Source organism: Delphinapterus leucas, chromosome 4, assembly GCF_059928025.1.
Source record: "Delphinapterus leucas isolate spDelLeu-1000000601 "Yukka" chromosome 4, BTC_Dleu_Yukka2, whole genome shotgun sequence".
Lineage (NCBI taxonomy): Eukaryota > Metazoa > Chordata > Mammalia > Artiodactyla > Monodontidae > Delphinapterus > Delphinapterus leucas.
In genome coordinates, this window is record NC_143132.1 from 59,923,920 (window position 1) to 59,940,947 (window position 17,028).

The window sequence follows — 17,028 nt, forward strand, 5'->3', positions numbered from 1 at the left end:
CATTTTTTTTTGCTGCCCCACACGCAGCTTGTGGGATCTTGGTTCAGAAGCCGGGGTTAGGGCTGAAGTTCCTGCAGTGGGAGCTCCGAATCTGAACCACTGGACTAACAGAGAACCTCAGACACCACAGGGAATACTCATCAGAGTGAAGTCTCCCAGAGGTCCTCATCTTGGCACCAAGACCCAGCTCTAAGCAACAGCTTACAAGCTCCAGTGTTGGAAGCCTAAGGCCAAACAACCAGTAAGGCAGGAACACAATCCCACTCATTAAAAAAAAAAAAATGAGATGGCAAAAAACATGTCACAGATGAAGGAGCAAGGTAAAATCCTATAAGACCAAATAAATGAAGAGGAAAAAGGCAACCTACCTGAGAAAGAATTCAGAGTAATGATAGTAAAGATGATCCAGAATCTCAGAAATAGAATGGAGGCATGGATTGAGAAAATACAGGAAATGTTTAACAAAGATCTAGAAGAATTAAAGAACAAACAGAGATGAACAACACAATAACTGAAATGAAAAATACACTAGAAGGAATCAATAACAGAATAACTGGGGCAGAAGAATGAATAAGTGAGCTGGAAGACAAAATGGTGGAAATAACTGCCAAGGAGCAGAATAAAGATAAAAGAATGAAAAGAAAATCTCAGAGACCTCTGGGACAACACTAAATGCACCAACATTCACATTACAGGGGTCCCAGAAGAAGAAGAGAAAAAGATAGGGTGTGAGAAAATATTTGAAGAGATTATAGTGGAAAACTTCCCTAACATAGGAAAGGAAATAGTCACCCAAGTTCAGGAAGCACAGAGAGTCCTATACAGGGTTAACCCTAGGAGAAACACACTAAGACACACATCAATCAAACTAACAAAAATTAAATTCAGAGAAAAAATATTAAAAGGGAAACACCAAAAATAACATACAAAGGAATCCCCATAAGGTTATCAGCTGATCTTTCAGCAGAAACTCTGCAGGCCAGAAGGGAGAGGCAGGATATACTTAAAGTGATGAAAGAGAAAAACCTACGACCAAGATTACTCTACCCAGCAAGGATCTCATTCAGATTCGACAGAGAAATCAAAAGCTTTTCACAAAAGCAAAAGCTAAGAGAATTCAGCACCAACAAACCAGCTTTACAGCAAATGCTAAAGAAACTTCTCTAGCTGGGAAACACAAGAGAAGAAAAAGACCCACAAAAACAAACCCAAAACAATTAAGAAAATGGTAATAGGAACATACATATCGATAATAACCTTGAATGTAAATGGATTAAATCTCCCAACCAAAAGACACAGAATGGATACAAAAACAAGACCCATATATATGCTGTCTACAAGAAACCCACTTCAGACCTAGAGACACATACAGACTGAAAGTGAAGGGATGGAAAAAGATATTCCATGCAAATCAAAAGAAAGCTGGAGTAGCAATACTCATATCAGATAAAACAGACTTTAAAATAAAGACTAACAGAGGTCTTATCTCTGTTACAAGAGACAAGGAAGGACACTACATAATGATCAAGGGATCAATCCAAGAAGAAGATATAACAATTAGAAATGTTTATGCATCCAACATAGGAGCACCTCAATACAAAAGGCAAATGCTAATAACCATGAAAGAGGAAATCGACAGTGACGTAAGAATAGTAGGGGACTTTAACACCTCACTTACACCAATGGACAGATCATCCAAACAGAAGAGAAATAAGGAAACACAAGCTTTAAATGACACAATAGACCAGATAGATTTAACTGATATTTATAGAACATTCCACCCAAAAGAGGCAGAATACACTTTCTTCTTAAGTGCACACGGAACATTCTCCAGGACAGATCACATCTTAGGTCACAAATCAAGCCTTGGAAAATTTAAGAAAATTGAAATCACAACAAGCATCTTTTCTGACTACAACGCTATGAGACTGGAAATCAGTTACAGGAAAAAAACTGAAAAAACCCACAAATACATGGAGGCTAAACAGTGTGCTACTAGATAAGCAAGAGATTACTGAAGAAATCCAAGAATAAATAAAAAAAATACATAAAAACAAATAACAAAAACACGACGACCCAAAACCTACAGGGCACAGCAAAAGCAGTTTTAAAAGGGAAGTTTATAGCAATTCAATCTCACCTCAGGAAACAAGAAAAATCTCAAATAAACAATCTAACCCTACACCTAAAGCAGCTAGAGAAAGAAAAACAAAGAAAACCCAAAGTCAGTAGAAGGAGAGAAGTCATAAAAATCAGAGCAGAAATAAATGAAATAGAAATGAAAAAACAATAGCAAAGATCAATAAAACTAAAAGCTGGTTCTTTGAGAAGATAAACAAAATTGATATACCCTTAGCCAGACTCATCAAGAAAAAAAGGGAGAGGACACAAATCAATAAAATTAGAAATGAAAAAGGAGAAATCACAACTGACACCACAGAAATACAAAGGATTATAAGAGACTACTGCAAACAACTATATGCCAATAAAATGGACAGCCATGAAAAAATGGACAAATTCTTGGAAAGGTACAATTTTCCAAGACTGAACCAGGAAGAATTAGAAAATATAAACAGACCTATCACAAGGAATGAAATTGAAACTGTAATTAAAAATCTTCCAACAAACAAAAGTTCAGGACCAGATGGCTTTACAGGTGAATTCTATCAAACATTTAGAGAAGAAGAGAATGGACTTGAGGACATGGGGAGGAGGAGGCAGAAGCTGGGGCAAAGTGAGAGTAGCAGCGACATATATACACTACCAAATATAAAATAGATAGCTAGTGGGAAGCAGCAGCATAGCACAGGGAGATCAACTTGGGGCTTTGCGACGACCTAGAGGGGTGGGATAGGGAGGGTGGGAGGGAGAGACACAAGGGGGAGGGGATATGGGGATATATGTATGCATATGGCTGATTCAGTTTGTTGTACAACAGGAACCAACACAGTATTGTGAAGCAATTATACTCCAATAAAGATCTATAAAACAAAATTTGAAAAAAAAGAAAAATATAAATCATCCAGGAAAATACTGCAAAGCACTAGAAACTAAAAAGTAGACAATCCTGTGTCAGAAACATAGGGAGTGGAGAAAAGTGGAAATGGAAAAACAAACGAGAAGCAAACTAAAGTTTTTCAGGAGAGTGATATAATCATATTTTTTGGAAAGATAACTCTAATGGTGGTGTGGACAGGAAGACTTAAGCAGAAATCCTTGTTATAAGAGTCCAAGCAAGAGGAGATAGACCTCTAAAATAAAATACAATACGGAGAAATCATGGATTTACCAGACATGCCTCAGAGAAATTGAAAGAATTTAATGTACATTTTGTAAATGAATTGATTTCCCCAGGACCTGCTCTTCTCTAGGTGAATAGTAAAAATTAGATTCTGAAACTATATTTAGGATTAGAACTAAACATGTCAATATTCCACTAAGCTACCTAACACCACGATGCCCAGACAGAGCCAGTCATCTTTTAAAAATCCTATTACAAAATTCTTCACTTTCCCTTCTATCTGCAATCTATGATATCCTTCCACATATGTTATCCAATTTAATCCTCAAACAGCTCACGATCATTTTATGGGTGAGAAAATTGAAGCTCAGAAAGGTGAAATAATTTATCCAAATCAAGCATCTCTAAGTGGTAGACCCAGGACTCAAAACTTAAGTCCAGCTCTCTTTCCACTGCACTGTATTAGAGAAGCCCATTAAAGACCTTGTAGACCCTACAGGAAGGAGCCAGACCAGGTGTGAAGATGGGTCATTATCAGCATAGAGATGATAGTAACTTCCGTGTTCCAGGACTAGAGATAAAATGACTAAAACACAGAATCTGCTCTTAAAGAACTTATAGTAAGGGAATTAAACAAGTCACCCTTTCTGTCGTATAAACTTAGATATGCACTCTTTAAAAATTATTTTACCTAAAGTTAATAATCAAGACCCTAAGTGTATATTATAATCTTTACTCACGTTCTGATGCAGATCTAGAAGAATGAGACTGCCTTCCATCACTCTTTGATCTCTCTGATTTCCTCCCATCAGTATCCTGATCATCTGGTTCCTTCATTTTCTCTGTAAGCAAAAAATTGAGACAGAGACAGGGATAGAGCTGTAAAGTAGAAATCTTTAACAGATTATTTTCCCCCTAAACAAATTCCATGAGCACCAAACACCACGTGTGTTGACAATCTGTGTGTTTGCAAGGTATCAGAAATGACTTCACCAGCTGGAGGGCACAGCCATCATCAGAGACCTCCGTAGAATGGCAAAATGTAGTCAGATATCCCTTCCTCCAGGCAAACTTGTCATTGTGGTGCCCTCTGGTTTTCCAGAAGTCCACAGTGAAACACCACCCAAGCCTATCTCTTCTCTAAATGCTCCACATTAAAATTAACCCTTTGCCATCCTTCCTTTGGTTCATCCCCTCCTCTTCCCCCTCCCATCATCAAAGTCCCCTGGTGTTACTAATCAATTTCAATTTTTAAATATTTGTTGAGGATAACTTCTATGTGTCAAATCTTATGTTAGGCACTAAATTGTAGTACTGAACTAGAAAGATACGATCCTTAACTCAGTGGAGCTTTTTTAGAAATATAGGTATTAAACAAGTAATTAAAATACAATGAGTGCTACAAAAAAAAAGGGGTGCTGTGGGCACATACAGCAAGAAGATTAAACTATGTCTGGGGTTAAGGAAGAGGCATTTGAGACACAGGTACTGAGTAGACGTTGGCCAGGCATAAAATGGGAAAGATTATTGGCAGAGAGAGCTTCTAAGAGAGGCTTATGTCTGTGAAGGCCTGAGAACAGTCTATTGGCTAGAGCAGGAGACTGAAATGGACATTGATGAGGAAACGGGTAGCAGATCATCAAATTGTCTCTAAGCTTTGCTAAGGAGTTTAGAACTTATTTCTATGGTAATTGAAAGCCATTGAAGGTTTTTAAGGAGGGGAGTGACACGAGAGGTCTTCTCTGTCCTCTCTCTCTATGGCAGCTCTTGTAGATGAGAATATCTACTATGTCTTCCTTCTAAGTCTTCATTTCTCCGCACTAAACATCCCGTGTTTCCTCAACATTCTTCTATGGCACAGCTGGCAGGTAGGGCAGTAGTTCTGTTTGGATGAGATCTGTGGTTAGATTCAGGTTTGAATCCCAGTTTTGCCACAGAACTAGCTAATTACTTTACATCAATTCCTCAATTGTAAAATGGGAGTGAAGAAAAAACTATGTATAAGGCTGCTATGCGAATTAACTGAACTAGTGCATTATTATACCTTCCTGGTCTCTCAAGAAAGACTACTATGCCCAAAGCAGCCAGGATCTACACTACATGATCAGTGCATGAGAGTGCAGGATGACAACTACCCACCTTCATCTGGACATTAGGGTTTATACCATATGTTTCCTTGCACTGGCATCATGATACCCTCTCTTGATTTTTGTGTTTGTTTTCATTTTTTTAGAATTAAGGGATTGAGAAGTTGTATTGTAACCTGATGAGGCTTTGATGTCAGAGACTTGTTTGGCAAAGAAAAAAGGTTTACTTGGCCAAGGGCCAAGCCCCTAGCATCCCTTAACCTGTCAGTCCTTTTATATGTACAATGGGGAAGATAAGGTTGTCTGGCAGAGTTATTATAAGTATTAAATGAGATCTTTTATACCCACAGTTCTCAACTCTGGCTTTACTTTAGAATCACTTGGAAACTTTTTACAATGTACCATTCTCGGGGTCTCACTCTCTATATAATTCTTTTGTGGAGCCAAAGAATAGGAACCAGAGTTAAGGACCATGGGTTTATATCAAGCTCTTCGTAGGTACTGGAAAATGGTAGTTTGACTATAATTACTACACATTCTCTTTAATACAGCTAGGGCTCAATAAATATGATCACAGAATCTTGAGAGTTGAAAGAGGGTTAATTTGGTCCAATCCTCCCACCCAATATAAGTCACGCATCAACAACTCAAGCCCAGGCTAAGAGTATTGGCTAGAATCACACTGACTGGGCTCAAAGCCTGGCTCTTCCTCTTACTATTATAGTTGTGAGGTATTAAACAAGTATTTAACCTCTCTGTGCCTTCTCATCTGTAAAGTGCAGTACCTACTTCACAAGGTGGTTCTGAGATCTCAATGATTTAATACAGTAAAGCTTTCAAAGAACAGTGCCTTTCACTCAGTAGGTAAAATAGTTGAAGGGATGAATGTTTTAATTCCTGAATAAAGGAACAAATGAAGGAACACACCAAGAGACAGTCAGCTTTAATTTAAACATTTCAGGTAAGAGGGTGAGCACATTCTGTTAATGTTCTCAGCTCTAGTTCTTAGGAAGTTCATTTTATATTATATGAAATCTTCCTCCCTGCAACTTGGATCTATTTGGCCCTATTCTTCTGGGGACACACAGAATAAGTTTTCCTGTTTACTATAGCCGTTCAAATAATTAGCTAGTTAACTTTCCTACCCAGATCCTCTCTTTTCCCAAATAAAGCATCCCAATTCTTTCAACTATTTCTCACTAACATGTTTTCAACTCCTTTCAACATCTGGATAGGTCAAAAACTTAATTCCCAATCCATCATATATCCCTCCCAATTTTGTATGTCCTCTGAAGGATCTGGACACTTTCCAGAAGATATGAACCATCACTTTATCCGTTGGGGACATTATATTCTTTCAAGGCAGCCTAATATTACATTATCTTGCCAGGGTCTGGGGGGTGGGCAGGCTCCTCATATACTGACTCGTAATAATCCATTTGTAACCAGCTAGAATGACTATACCTTATTTCTGTATACCTAACCATGTCCTATCTTATACAACTGAACTAGCTAGGTTTGGAAGTCTATTTGCAGAACTACCTTAAATCTATTTTCATTAGACTCAGGCTTATTGGTCCAGCCTATGGTTAATTCTGTTAACCAACTCATTAGGTAGACTGTGAAGTTTTGAGTCAACCCTGAGGAAGTGTAAAGAAAAGAGAAAATTATAGTACACAGTGTTGCAGAGTGTGTGTTGCTAGAAGGAGGTTGGCTGGAAGCTGGACAGAGGGCTCCCCAAGATGACATTACTCAAGATTCATTCCTTAGATTCCAGGGTCGGTCCCCACTCTCACAAACTCAAACACTCCATCTCAGCAGTGTGCCAGAGCTGGTCACGCTGAGATTCATAGAGATTCCTGTATAAAAACAGACACTGTTTTTACTTTACAGTGTGAAATAACAACTGTGGAGAGAATAACAGCTTGTGTGTTTTTAATGTTTACCATGTGTGGAGCACAGTTCTGAGGATTCTACACATACTGTTTCATATATTTCTCAAAACTCTATGAGTTAGGTGCATTTTACAGATCAGATAGCAGAGCAGTTACTATTTGAATCTTTCCCTCTCACCCAACTCATGCAATTGACTTCCAAGTCCTGTTGCCCAGTGTCCAGTTATTAAGCCTTTTGAATTCATCCTCTCCCTTCTAGTCCCACTGTCCCCATCCTAGTTCTGGTCCTCATACTGTCTCACCTCTACCATTACCACAGCCTCATTCTCTCCCTTCTCTGGTCCATTTGTACACTGCCTCTTATATTCCTAAAACACAGCTTTTAATGTGCCACTCTTCTTGTTTAAAACCTTTAATGGCTCCTCATTGCCACAGAACAAGAACTCAGATTCCTTGGTGTGGCACAGAGGTCCTTCATCTTAGGGTCTGTAATTCATCTCTTGTCACCTTTCCCTTTCCTGGATCCTCCTCAGCCCCTCCTCCTTCTCAAAAGTTTTAGTCAGTAGCCACCTTGGACAACTCACAATTGGCCGGGCATGCTGAGTACTTGTATGCTACTATATCTACTTGTATGCAACAAGGATTTATTGTGCACCTACCGTGTCTTGCATGTGCTACACACTTACTTGACCTGCATTATCCTATTTAATTGCAACAGGAACCCCATGAAGTAAGCACTACCACCTTCCCTACTTAGATGAGGAATCTAAAGTGCAGAAGGTCAACTTGCCAAGTGTCACACTTAACAGGTCTGGGTGGCTTGTTGACCCCAGAACCCAGGCACTTTCCCACAGACTCCCTGTTCCTGGCTCAGCCCGGTCCAACTCGGACTCCTGCCGTCGTCTGTCCTCCTCCCCAGCTGGATCATGAGCTCCTTGCAGGCAGGAACAGCGTCCACGTTATATCTAAAGTGTGTAGCCCCATGCCTGCGAACGCTGTCAATTCAAATGTTTGTCGAACTGATCCATAGAAATAAGGAATGTGTCTCAGCAAAGCCCGGAGAACCCTAGTTCAGCCTAAGAGAAGTCCAAATGGGGTCGACTGATTCCTGACTCGCCAACAGATTTGAGGGGGAGGTTGTGGGAACTGCCAGGCTGCTGGGGTCAAAACTTACCTAAGGCACCGACCTCCGCCGCGCGTTCCCAGTCACGGCGTCTGCCCCAGGTCTCCGTTTACTGCGGTTACCACGGCAACGCCATCCCGCCTCCCGGGTGGGCGGAGAGGGGCGGGCCGAGAGGCGCAGGCGCCGCCCTAAGGCCGCTTTCTGGGAAATGCCAAGGCGGTGGCAGGGGTACCCTTGACCTCGCTTGCCCTCTGGCCCGGCTATTTCGTGGCCCATGACTCAGGATCAAGGCCAAACAGAAAGCCCGGCATTCTACCAGCTTATTATCCCCGTTTAATTTTTATGTCTAGTTTATATTATTATCCTAAGGATGATACATTGATGACTTTCGAGGATATGCCCAATAATACAAAATGGCTCAAAGGTGCCCTGATCACACGCCGTCATCAGCAAAAATACGTCGCGGGGCGATTTTTGTTTTATTTATTTATTTTACGCTATGTTATCTCTGTTGACTTTAAGAGTAAGTATTTTATGTTGTGGGCTCCTTGGTCACAGGACTCCAGGTGCACAAAATATAGGCCTAGCTTGACAGATTTTTTCGGTTTAGCAGTTTGCTCTCCAAATGCTCTGTGGCACAGCCAGCAATCATTATTAATTATTTTTAAGTACCTAACTAATGTTACTGGTTACAAAACATTGTTTTTAAATGGCTACAGCCTCGCAATAATATGACAAAGAATTTTGTATCCAGAATATGTAAAGACTCTTATAATTCAATAACAAAAAAACTAACCACCTAGGACTTTGAATACCTCACCACATCAGATGTATGAGCAGTCAATAAACACATGGAAAGATACATAACAGTAGGTCCCAGGGAGATGCACACCACAATGCACGCATTCCATATCTACTGGGATGGGTAAAAGTTTTAAAACTGCCAGCACCAAATGTGGAAGGATGTGGAGCAAATGGAACTCTCATATAATGCTGTTGAAAACGTAAAGTAGCACGACCACTTTGGAAAAACGTTTGGCAATTTCTTTAAAAGTTAAACATTTACCAAGCGATTCCATGTCCCAGGTATTTTCCCAAGAGAATAAAAAATTTCCATCCATACAAAGCCTTATGCGTGAATGTTCATAGCAGCCATATTCACAATAGCAAAATAATGGAAACCACCCAAATGGTCACTGACAGGTGAATGGATAAATATCTGTACAACAGAATACTACTCAGAAGTAAAAAGGAAGAAACGGATACACACAACATGGATGAATCTCAGGATGAGTGAAAGTAGACAGGCACAAAATATTACAGTGTGTGTGATTTCATTTATATAAAATGCAAACAAATCTATGATGACCAAAAGCAGATCAGTGGTTCCCTAGAGCTGGAGTAAAGGGAGAGATGCACTGCAAAGACACAGGAGGAATCTTCTGGAGATGATAGAAATGGTCTTAATTGTGGTGATAGTTCTGTCTGTATATACAACTGCCAAAGTCCATGAATTGTTCTCTTTAAATGGATGTATGGATGTATTTTGTTGTATATAAATTATTTCTCAATAAAGTTGGTAAGAAAAAAGTGGCTGTATTATATTTTGTGTTTACTGATTTCTGTAATGTTACACAACGATTTTCCAAAAACTTTGTACCATGCATTTATTGGTAATATTGAAATGTTCTCTTTAGTCAAGTATTCTCGAGGATTAAAAAACAAGACCATTATCACGGCTGTTAATTATTAAATAGTATATCCAGGGTGTCAAAAAGTCAGAAAACATAGGATAATCTTACTTTTAAACAGTATGTTCGTTATTTTCAAATAATATGCTCAACATGTTTCCTTTCAACCTCCAAACATCTTTAAAGCACTGGATCCAGTTATTAATTTGAGAAAAACACAAATTCACTACAGAATGTCTTTAAAAATCCAGAAGTACATAGGGAATAGTGTATTTATTTCTACACCAAAAAGCTGGCAGTCATTACTGAATGCTTGTGAGTCAGGTGCTGTTCTTAGCATATTTACACCTATTTACCTCACTTAATTCTCACAACCCTGTAAGAAAGGTATTACCTCTGACTTTCAAATGGGAAAAATGAGATTCATCTGCCCAAGGGACACAGCCCAAGGAACACAGATGACATATGAATCCAAGCTTTCTGATGGCAACACTTGCACCCGTAGCCACTATGCTATATTAGTTACTTCTTTTAAGTTAGCAGAAGTCCAATAATTGTTTTTAAAAAGAGCTTCAAGTCCTGGCTTTACTTCTTATAAGCACTCTGACATTGGGTAGCTTATTCGACCTCTAGAGCTCAATTTCCTCATCTGTAAGGGGGGTGGGTGGCATTTAAACACGTCTAACTCATAGGTTGACTGTGAGATTTAAATGCAATAACAGGCTACTGCGGCTTAGCACGGCGCCTGCCACAGGAACGGCTCAATAAAGGACAGCTATTATTACCATTACGGTGCCTCCATATTCTGTACACCATAAGAGGGCAGCGCAGCATAGGCACTGGAGAAAGTCTGCCTATGTTCCCATTCTAGCGCCACCACTCCCTGGTTACGTGACCTTGAGAGAGTGCTTACCTCCTCGGATCTAATTTCCTCATCTGCAAAATAAGGATAACAGTACTTACCTCAGGAAGGTGTCATGAAGTCATGCGGCTAGAACAGTGCCTGGCACTTAGCACATACTAGACCATTATTAAATTCTGCTAATCCAAATGATTCTGCCATACAGTGTAGGAGTGATTGTATCATAACTATGGATTTAGCTATCAGTCTAGTTTCTCTCGCAAGCTGCAATTTGGAGAACTGTCAATTTTATTAAAGTTTATTAGCAACTGATCAGCAGCTTTCTGGGACATATCGGACAAGACATATGTTAGCAAAAAACTTGCGTCTAAAACCAAGAAACACAAGTAAGCTGAGTTTGGACCGTTAAAAGTAAATACAAATGTAGTACATCACAGTCAAATACAGCAGCGTTCACCTGTCTGCAGTGCTATAGATCCATGGTTCCCAAATTTGAGCATGCACCGAATCACATGAAAGGCTTATTAAAAAAGACACCAGAGTTTCTGATCAATAGGTCTGGGGTAGGGCGCAAGAATTTTCACATCTAAAAAGTACCCCAGGTGATAATGATGCTGCTGGCTGGTGTTCACGCTTTGAGGCCCACCGATGCAGCTGGCTCTGAAAGCTGATAAAGAGAAGCTAATAAAGGTAGTTTAACTTAATTAAAAACAAATATGCACTAATTTATGACTTGGGGATAATAAATGTTTTTATAATGATGTTTCCCAAGCTTGGCTGTTCACTGGAATCATCTCAGGAGGTTTTTAAAATACTAATGTTTGTGTCCCGTCCCCAGGGTTTCTTATTTAATTGGTCTGGAGTGAGAATTGGGCACTGGGAATTTTAGAAGGTCCCCAGATGACTCTAATAACAGCTGAAGTTGAGAAGCACTACTCCAGAAGGCCTAAGAAAGAAAGGCTCCTTTCGCTGTATCTATTATTCTTGGAGTTTTTTCAATCTACCTTTGTATTTTATCAGCAAAAACAAACATTAACAGGATGAATACTTCAATATCAGTCCCAAAGGTTGCCAGTGAGCTAGTGGTAAAAGTTTTTGCATTGGTTCTCAACTCTGGCTGCACATTAAATCACCATGAGCAGCTTTTTAAAATGCCATGCCAAGTCATCTTAGAGGTTGAAAGGAATATAGAGGAAAAAAATAAAGAGCCGACCAGTTGGAGAATATTAAAGAAAATACACGTCAAAAGAACGTATTCACAAAGCAAGCAGATAACTTGACATTTCAGTAAGAGAAGGAATAACACGAAAATGGGTTTATATGCCATACAGGGATAGTATTTATTAAACACCAAGGTTTAAAAAGTGCGATACAGACGGAAGAATCTGCAATAATGCAAATGCATACAGATGACTTCACATAAATAAAATCAGTGATACCAAAAGATAATAATTATTTTGCCCCTACAACAATGAAGAGGCCCAAATGAAAGCTGCATAGCACACTTCCTACCACAGTGACTTACAACTGCAGGAGGAGGGAAGGTGTTATCTGAGAGAGCTCCCCAAGGAGTTACAGTGTGCTTCCCCCTCGCCACTCCCACCTCACTTAGGCTGAGAATTCCTATCATAGAGCCACGGAGCAGAGACCATTCAAAAACCAAGTTTAAAACAGAAACCAATATGTGAGATCAAACAGGTGCCTTGAAGAAAAATCTACCCTGAATGCATTGTAGATTCAAGGCTGGGAAAATTGATAGCAACGTTTTGTACTCAATTCTGTTTCAAACATTAAATAAACCAATAAATCAATGTTACTGCATTCAGATATTTAAGCTCAATCATTATTTTTTTGATATACATTACCATTACTGATAACATTTTCACATGTAAAGACTATGTAAGAATTTTACAATATATATAACCACCCTTACCTGCTTAAGCAAATATAAACAAATACTCCCACACTTACTTTTTTTTTTTTTTTTTTGCGGTACGCGGGCCCCTCACTGCTGTGGCCCCTCCCGCCGCGGAGCACAAGCTCCGGATGCGCCAGCCCAGCGGCCATGGCTCACGGGCCCAGCCGCCCCGCGCCACGCGGGATCCTCCCGGACCGGGGCACGAACCCGCGCCCCCTGCATCAGCAGGTGGACTCCCAACCACTGCGCCACCAGGGAAGCCCCCACACTTACTTTTGAAAACTATACATTCCCTTGATGGAAAAAGTGATGGACTACAGTGACTTCTCTCAAAAGGGGGTGTAAATTTTTCTGAAAGCCAGACTTTAGTCACACTGAGGCATTTTATTGTAAGTTATATGCAAAAACAGCTTAGTTCTTCAGAAAAAAATAAAATAAAAATAAAATAGATCAACATTTGAGATACACTGGACCAAAACAAAATCTGAATAAAGATGATAAAGATAAAAATATATTACTAAAAAAAATCCTTGAATTTATTAGAATATAAAACTTTAATTTCCCTCTAGTCAAAATTTTATTCACAAGAGGTTATAGGTTGTTTGTTTGTTGGAAATCTATTTGAAAAGGTTAAAAATTAAAATAATTGCTTTATTTCTTTGTTCCATTAGTACTAAGTCACGAGATCTTTGTAAGTTGTATCTGAAAGAAGAACATAAAAACTTAAAAGCAGGAGCAGGGAAAGGGGAGTGGAAGCTCAAGAATATATTACTGAGAACAAACTCTACAACTCGACCTCACTTATGACACGTGGGTAGCAAGAGCAAACCAGCCTTCTTCATTTTGTTTCTCAATCTGTTGAACAAAGATGCAGAAAGGCTTTAGAAAGTAATCAGGAGCATGAAACCACTCAAGATTTACAATTATTTATACCAAGTACCTAGAACCAGTTATCTTACACCACTGAATGGTACTAAAAATTATTGCTACTAGCAATTTTTATTCTCTATCAGAGACACTCCCAAATATTCCCTGGTCAACAGATCCCCTTACTGATTTGGCAGGCCTAATTTTTTTTAAAAGAATCAATCCAGTATTTTATACAAACCAAAGTACAACTTTTAAAAATAACAAAAAAAGTTATTTGACCTTGGTAAATTAAATCTGTTACTAAATTCCAGAAATTAAGGGCAAATTATATAAAATAGTTTACGTTAAAGCTTTTTAAGAATATAAGAAACAACAAAGGACAAATCTTCCAGTGCTGGGCAATTGGAATATTCTGAGCTTACCGATTAATTTGGACTATAAATACTCAATGTTTATTGAGGCATTCACTATTTGGTCTAATTACTGAAGCTAGTAGTAAGAATAGCAAGGAAGATTCCCCCCTCCACCCCATCAAACAGTTGTTAGCTCACGTTTGCAAATGTAATGTTTATGATTTTAAAGACACCCTCACCAATCCCACTACTGGGCATATACCCTGAGAAAACCAAAATTCAAAAAGAGTCATGTACCAAAATGTTCATTGCAGCTCTATTTACAATAGCCCGGAGATGGAAACAACCTAAGTGCCCATCATCGGATGAATGGATAAAGAAGATGTGGCACATGTATACAATGGAATATTACTCAGCCTTAAAAAGAAACGAAATTGAGCTATTTGTAATGAGGTGGATAGATCTAGAGTCTGTCATACAGAGTGAAGTAAGTCAGAAAGAGAAAGACAAATACCATATGCTAACACATATATATGGAATTTAAGAAAAAAAAAATGTCATGAAGAACCTAGGGGTAAGACAGGAATAAAGACGCAGACCTACTGGAGAACGGACTTGAGGATATGGGGAGGGGGAAGGGTGAGCTGTGACAGGGCGAGAGAGCGGCATGGACATATATACACTAACAAACGTAAGGTAGATAGCTAGTGGGAAGCAGCCGCATGGCACAGGGATATCGGCTCAGTGCTTTGTGACCGCCTGGAGGGGTGGGATAGGGAGGGTGGGAGGGAGGGAGACGCAAGAGGTAAGAGATATGGGAACATATGTATATGTATAACTGATTCACTTTGTTATAAAGCAGAAACTAACACACCATTGTAAAGCAATTATACCCCAATAAAGATGTTAAAAAAATAAAAAATAAAGACACCCTCACAATTTGCTATGACTAATCAAAGGAACTATATTTTGCTGTATTACCAGCACAGAAAAACGCCTTTTGCAAAAATTTTGGATATACTGTAAGATGCTTAGTTTCTGTACATTCCTATAGCAAATCAGAACACATAAAAAATATGTAAGACATTTATTTACCCTTTGTGCCATAACCTCTCTACGTGTGGCACATAACCTCTCTGTGGCACACTCAGATACAGCACACTGGGGCAGAGTGACAAGGAAAGTGACTGGCCCCAGCGCTCTGGCTATCCCAAGCCCTACACAGCCACAGCAAAGACTGAGGAAACCAGTATCTCAGTAAGCCCACAACCCATTCAAGGCACCCCTGCGTGTCTTGCCACACTATTTGGAATGCTCTGCCTGAAACAATAATGTCCGATCTTTGTTGAAATCTTATTGAATTTTACCTTATTCCTTAGTTACCCTAAAAAACAAAAGAAGTGTATGCTTATTTGTTTTTCCTAATGAAGGTGAATTAGTATTTCTTTTCTTCTGAGAATTTTATATTATCTTTAAGATAACAGGAATATTAAGCATGGAAACTACTAAATCAGCCACCTCCCACCTTTGCCCTCCCAACCTCTAGACACATTTCACAATTACATTTTATCACATACCTCTGCTCTTGGATTAAGAGGTGTCAAGTGCCCACTTCCTGAGGTGGCATTTAATGGAGAACAAGAATTACTAGTAGCCCCTGGAGATCTATTTATGAGAAATAAAAGAGAGTGAGAGAGTAATCTATTATTATTCACCTTTAAAAATTATATAAGACACAATTCTCAATACTGAGAAGAGCTTGAAAGGAATGGCTGACTTAAGTCCAAATGAAGTAAATTATTTGCAACATATTTTCACCAACCTAAGTCTTTTTTTTTTAATTAATAGATTTTCTTTTTTAGAGTATGTTTAGGTTTACAGAAAGACTGAATGGAATGTACAGAGACCATTAGAGGTCCATACAGATAAGTTTTTAACATTAAAAGAGGAAGAGTGGATGTGCAGGGGTGGGGAAGAAGGTCAAGGTCGTGGAAGAGTAATGAGATGTGGAGCAGTGCAGTACTAGCATGTAGAGTGGACACAGAGGGCCAGGTACATCCTTGGTGTCACCATTTACCAACCACGTGACCCATCGAGGCAAATTGCCCAATTAGCTCTATGAGCTTTGGTTTCACTTACTGTAAAGGAGGAAAATACTATTGGTCAATTTACCCTGTCATATATTATGTCCTAATTTTGTAACCCTATACGCTCTACATATGTGCTCTACGCTCTACATACGTGCTCTACATATGTGCTCAACATATGTGCTATTACATACGCTCTATATATGTGCTATTATCCTATTTTTGTCTTCAATAGCCAACCCAATGCTTTTCTACTTAATTAAGGCTTGTTCCTCACTCTTCTTCTTTTTTCGTCCAAAATTCTCCTCCCCAATTACTTGATTTTCTCTACATGAGTGAATCTGTCTGAAACTAAGTCAGATATTATGCACTACCTTTTTTCACAAAGGGAATAAAACACAAACCACGTTCTTGATTTTAACCCTACCTTCTTGAATTTAGCCCACTGGTAGGAGAGACAGTACTGCATTTTGAGCTTTCTGGGGCTTCCGCTACTGGAATAGATACCTCAATCGTCCTCTTTCCTCCTTCTATAATATAAAAATAAGCATTAGTTTATTACCTTTCAATAAAATGAAAATTAAAATTTAACTTGATTTCTGTCTTACTGCAAATTATACATTATAAATTTGAGGGTTCTTTCTATATTTTTATCATCATGGACCACAAATACACTTCAAGGATTTTTTAAAAAACGAACTGTGGGACAAGAAACTTTAGTTCTTAGTGTCAATTCAGGAGCATGCCAGTTCCTAGAGAGCCAGAAGCTTCAGACAAGTGGTATCATGTCAGATCTGCAAGTGAAAAACAGAAATTAAGAGCTAGCCCTAAAGAATAGGAGATCTTGGTGAGAGCGACTTATCTAAAGCTTTCCAAAAAAAAAAAAAAAAATGAAAAAGAA

General features: G+C 38.9%; 2 protein-coding genes across 4 annotated transcripts in view; both read right to left on the minus strand.

Moving 5' to 3' along the window:
• Positions 1-15,704, minus strand: part of CFAP44 (cilia and flagella associated protein 44) — a 169,773-nt gene extending 154,069 nt beyond the window's left edge. For both annotated transcript variants that reach the window (XM_089910540.1, XM_022551158.2), the window contains exons 1-2: positions 15,618-15,704; positions 3,982-4,083 (exon numbers count right to left, since the gene is read on the minus strand). In XM_089910540.1, coding sequence (XP_089766666.1) covers positions 3,982-4,078 — 97 coding nt within the window. In that variant the 5' untranslated portion in view covers positions 4,079-4,083; positions 15,618-15,704. The remainder of the gene's footprint in view (positions 1-3,981; positions 4,084-15,617) is intronic.
• Positions 13,182-17,028, minus strand: part of SPICE1 (spindle and centriole associated protein 1) — a 62,081-nt gene continuing 58,234 nt past the window's right edge. The window contains exons 16-18 of one of the 2 annotated variants that reach the window (XM_022551983.2): positions 16,555-16,657; positions 15,618-15,705; positions 13,182-13,672 (exon numbers count right to left, since the gene is read on the minus strand). In XM_022551983.2, the coding sequence (XP_022407691.1) occupies positions 13,619-13,672; positions 15,618-15,705; positions 16,555-16,657 (245 nt within the window). In that variant the 3' untranslated portion in view covers positions 13,182-13,618. Of the gene's footprint in view, positions 13,673-15,617; positions 15,706-16,554; positions 16,658-16,734; positions 16,922-17,028 lie in introns of those variants that run through there. The other variant, XM_089910542.1, reaches the window with a different exon arrangement.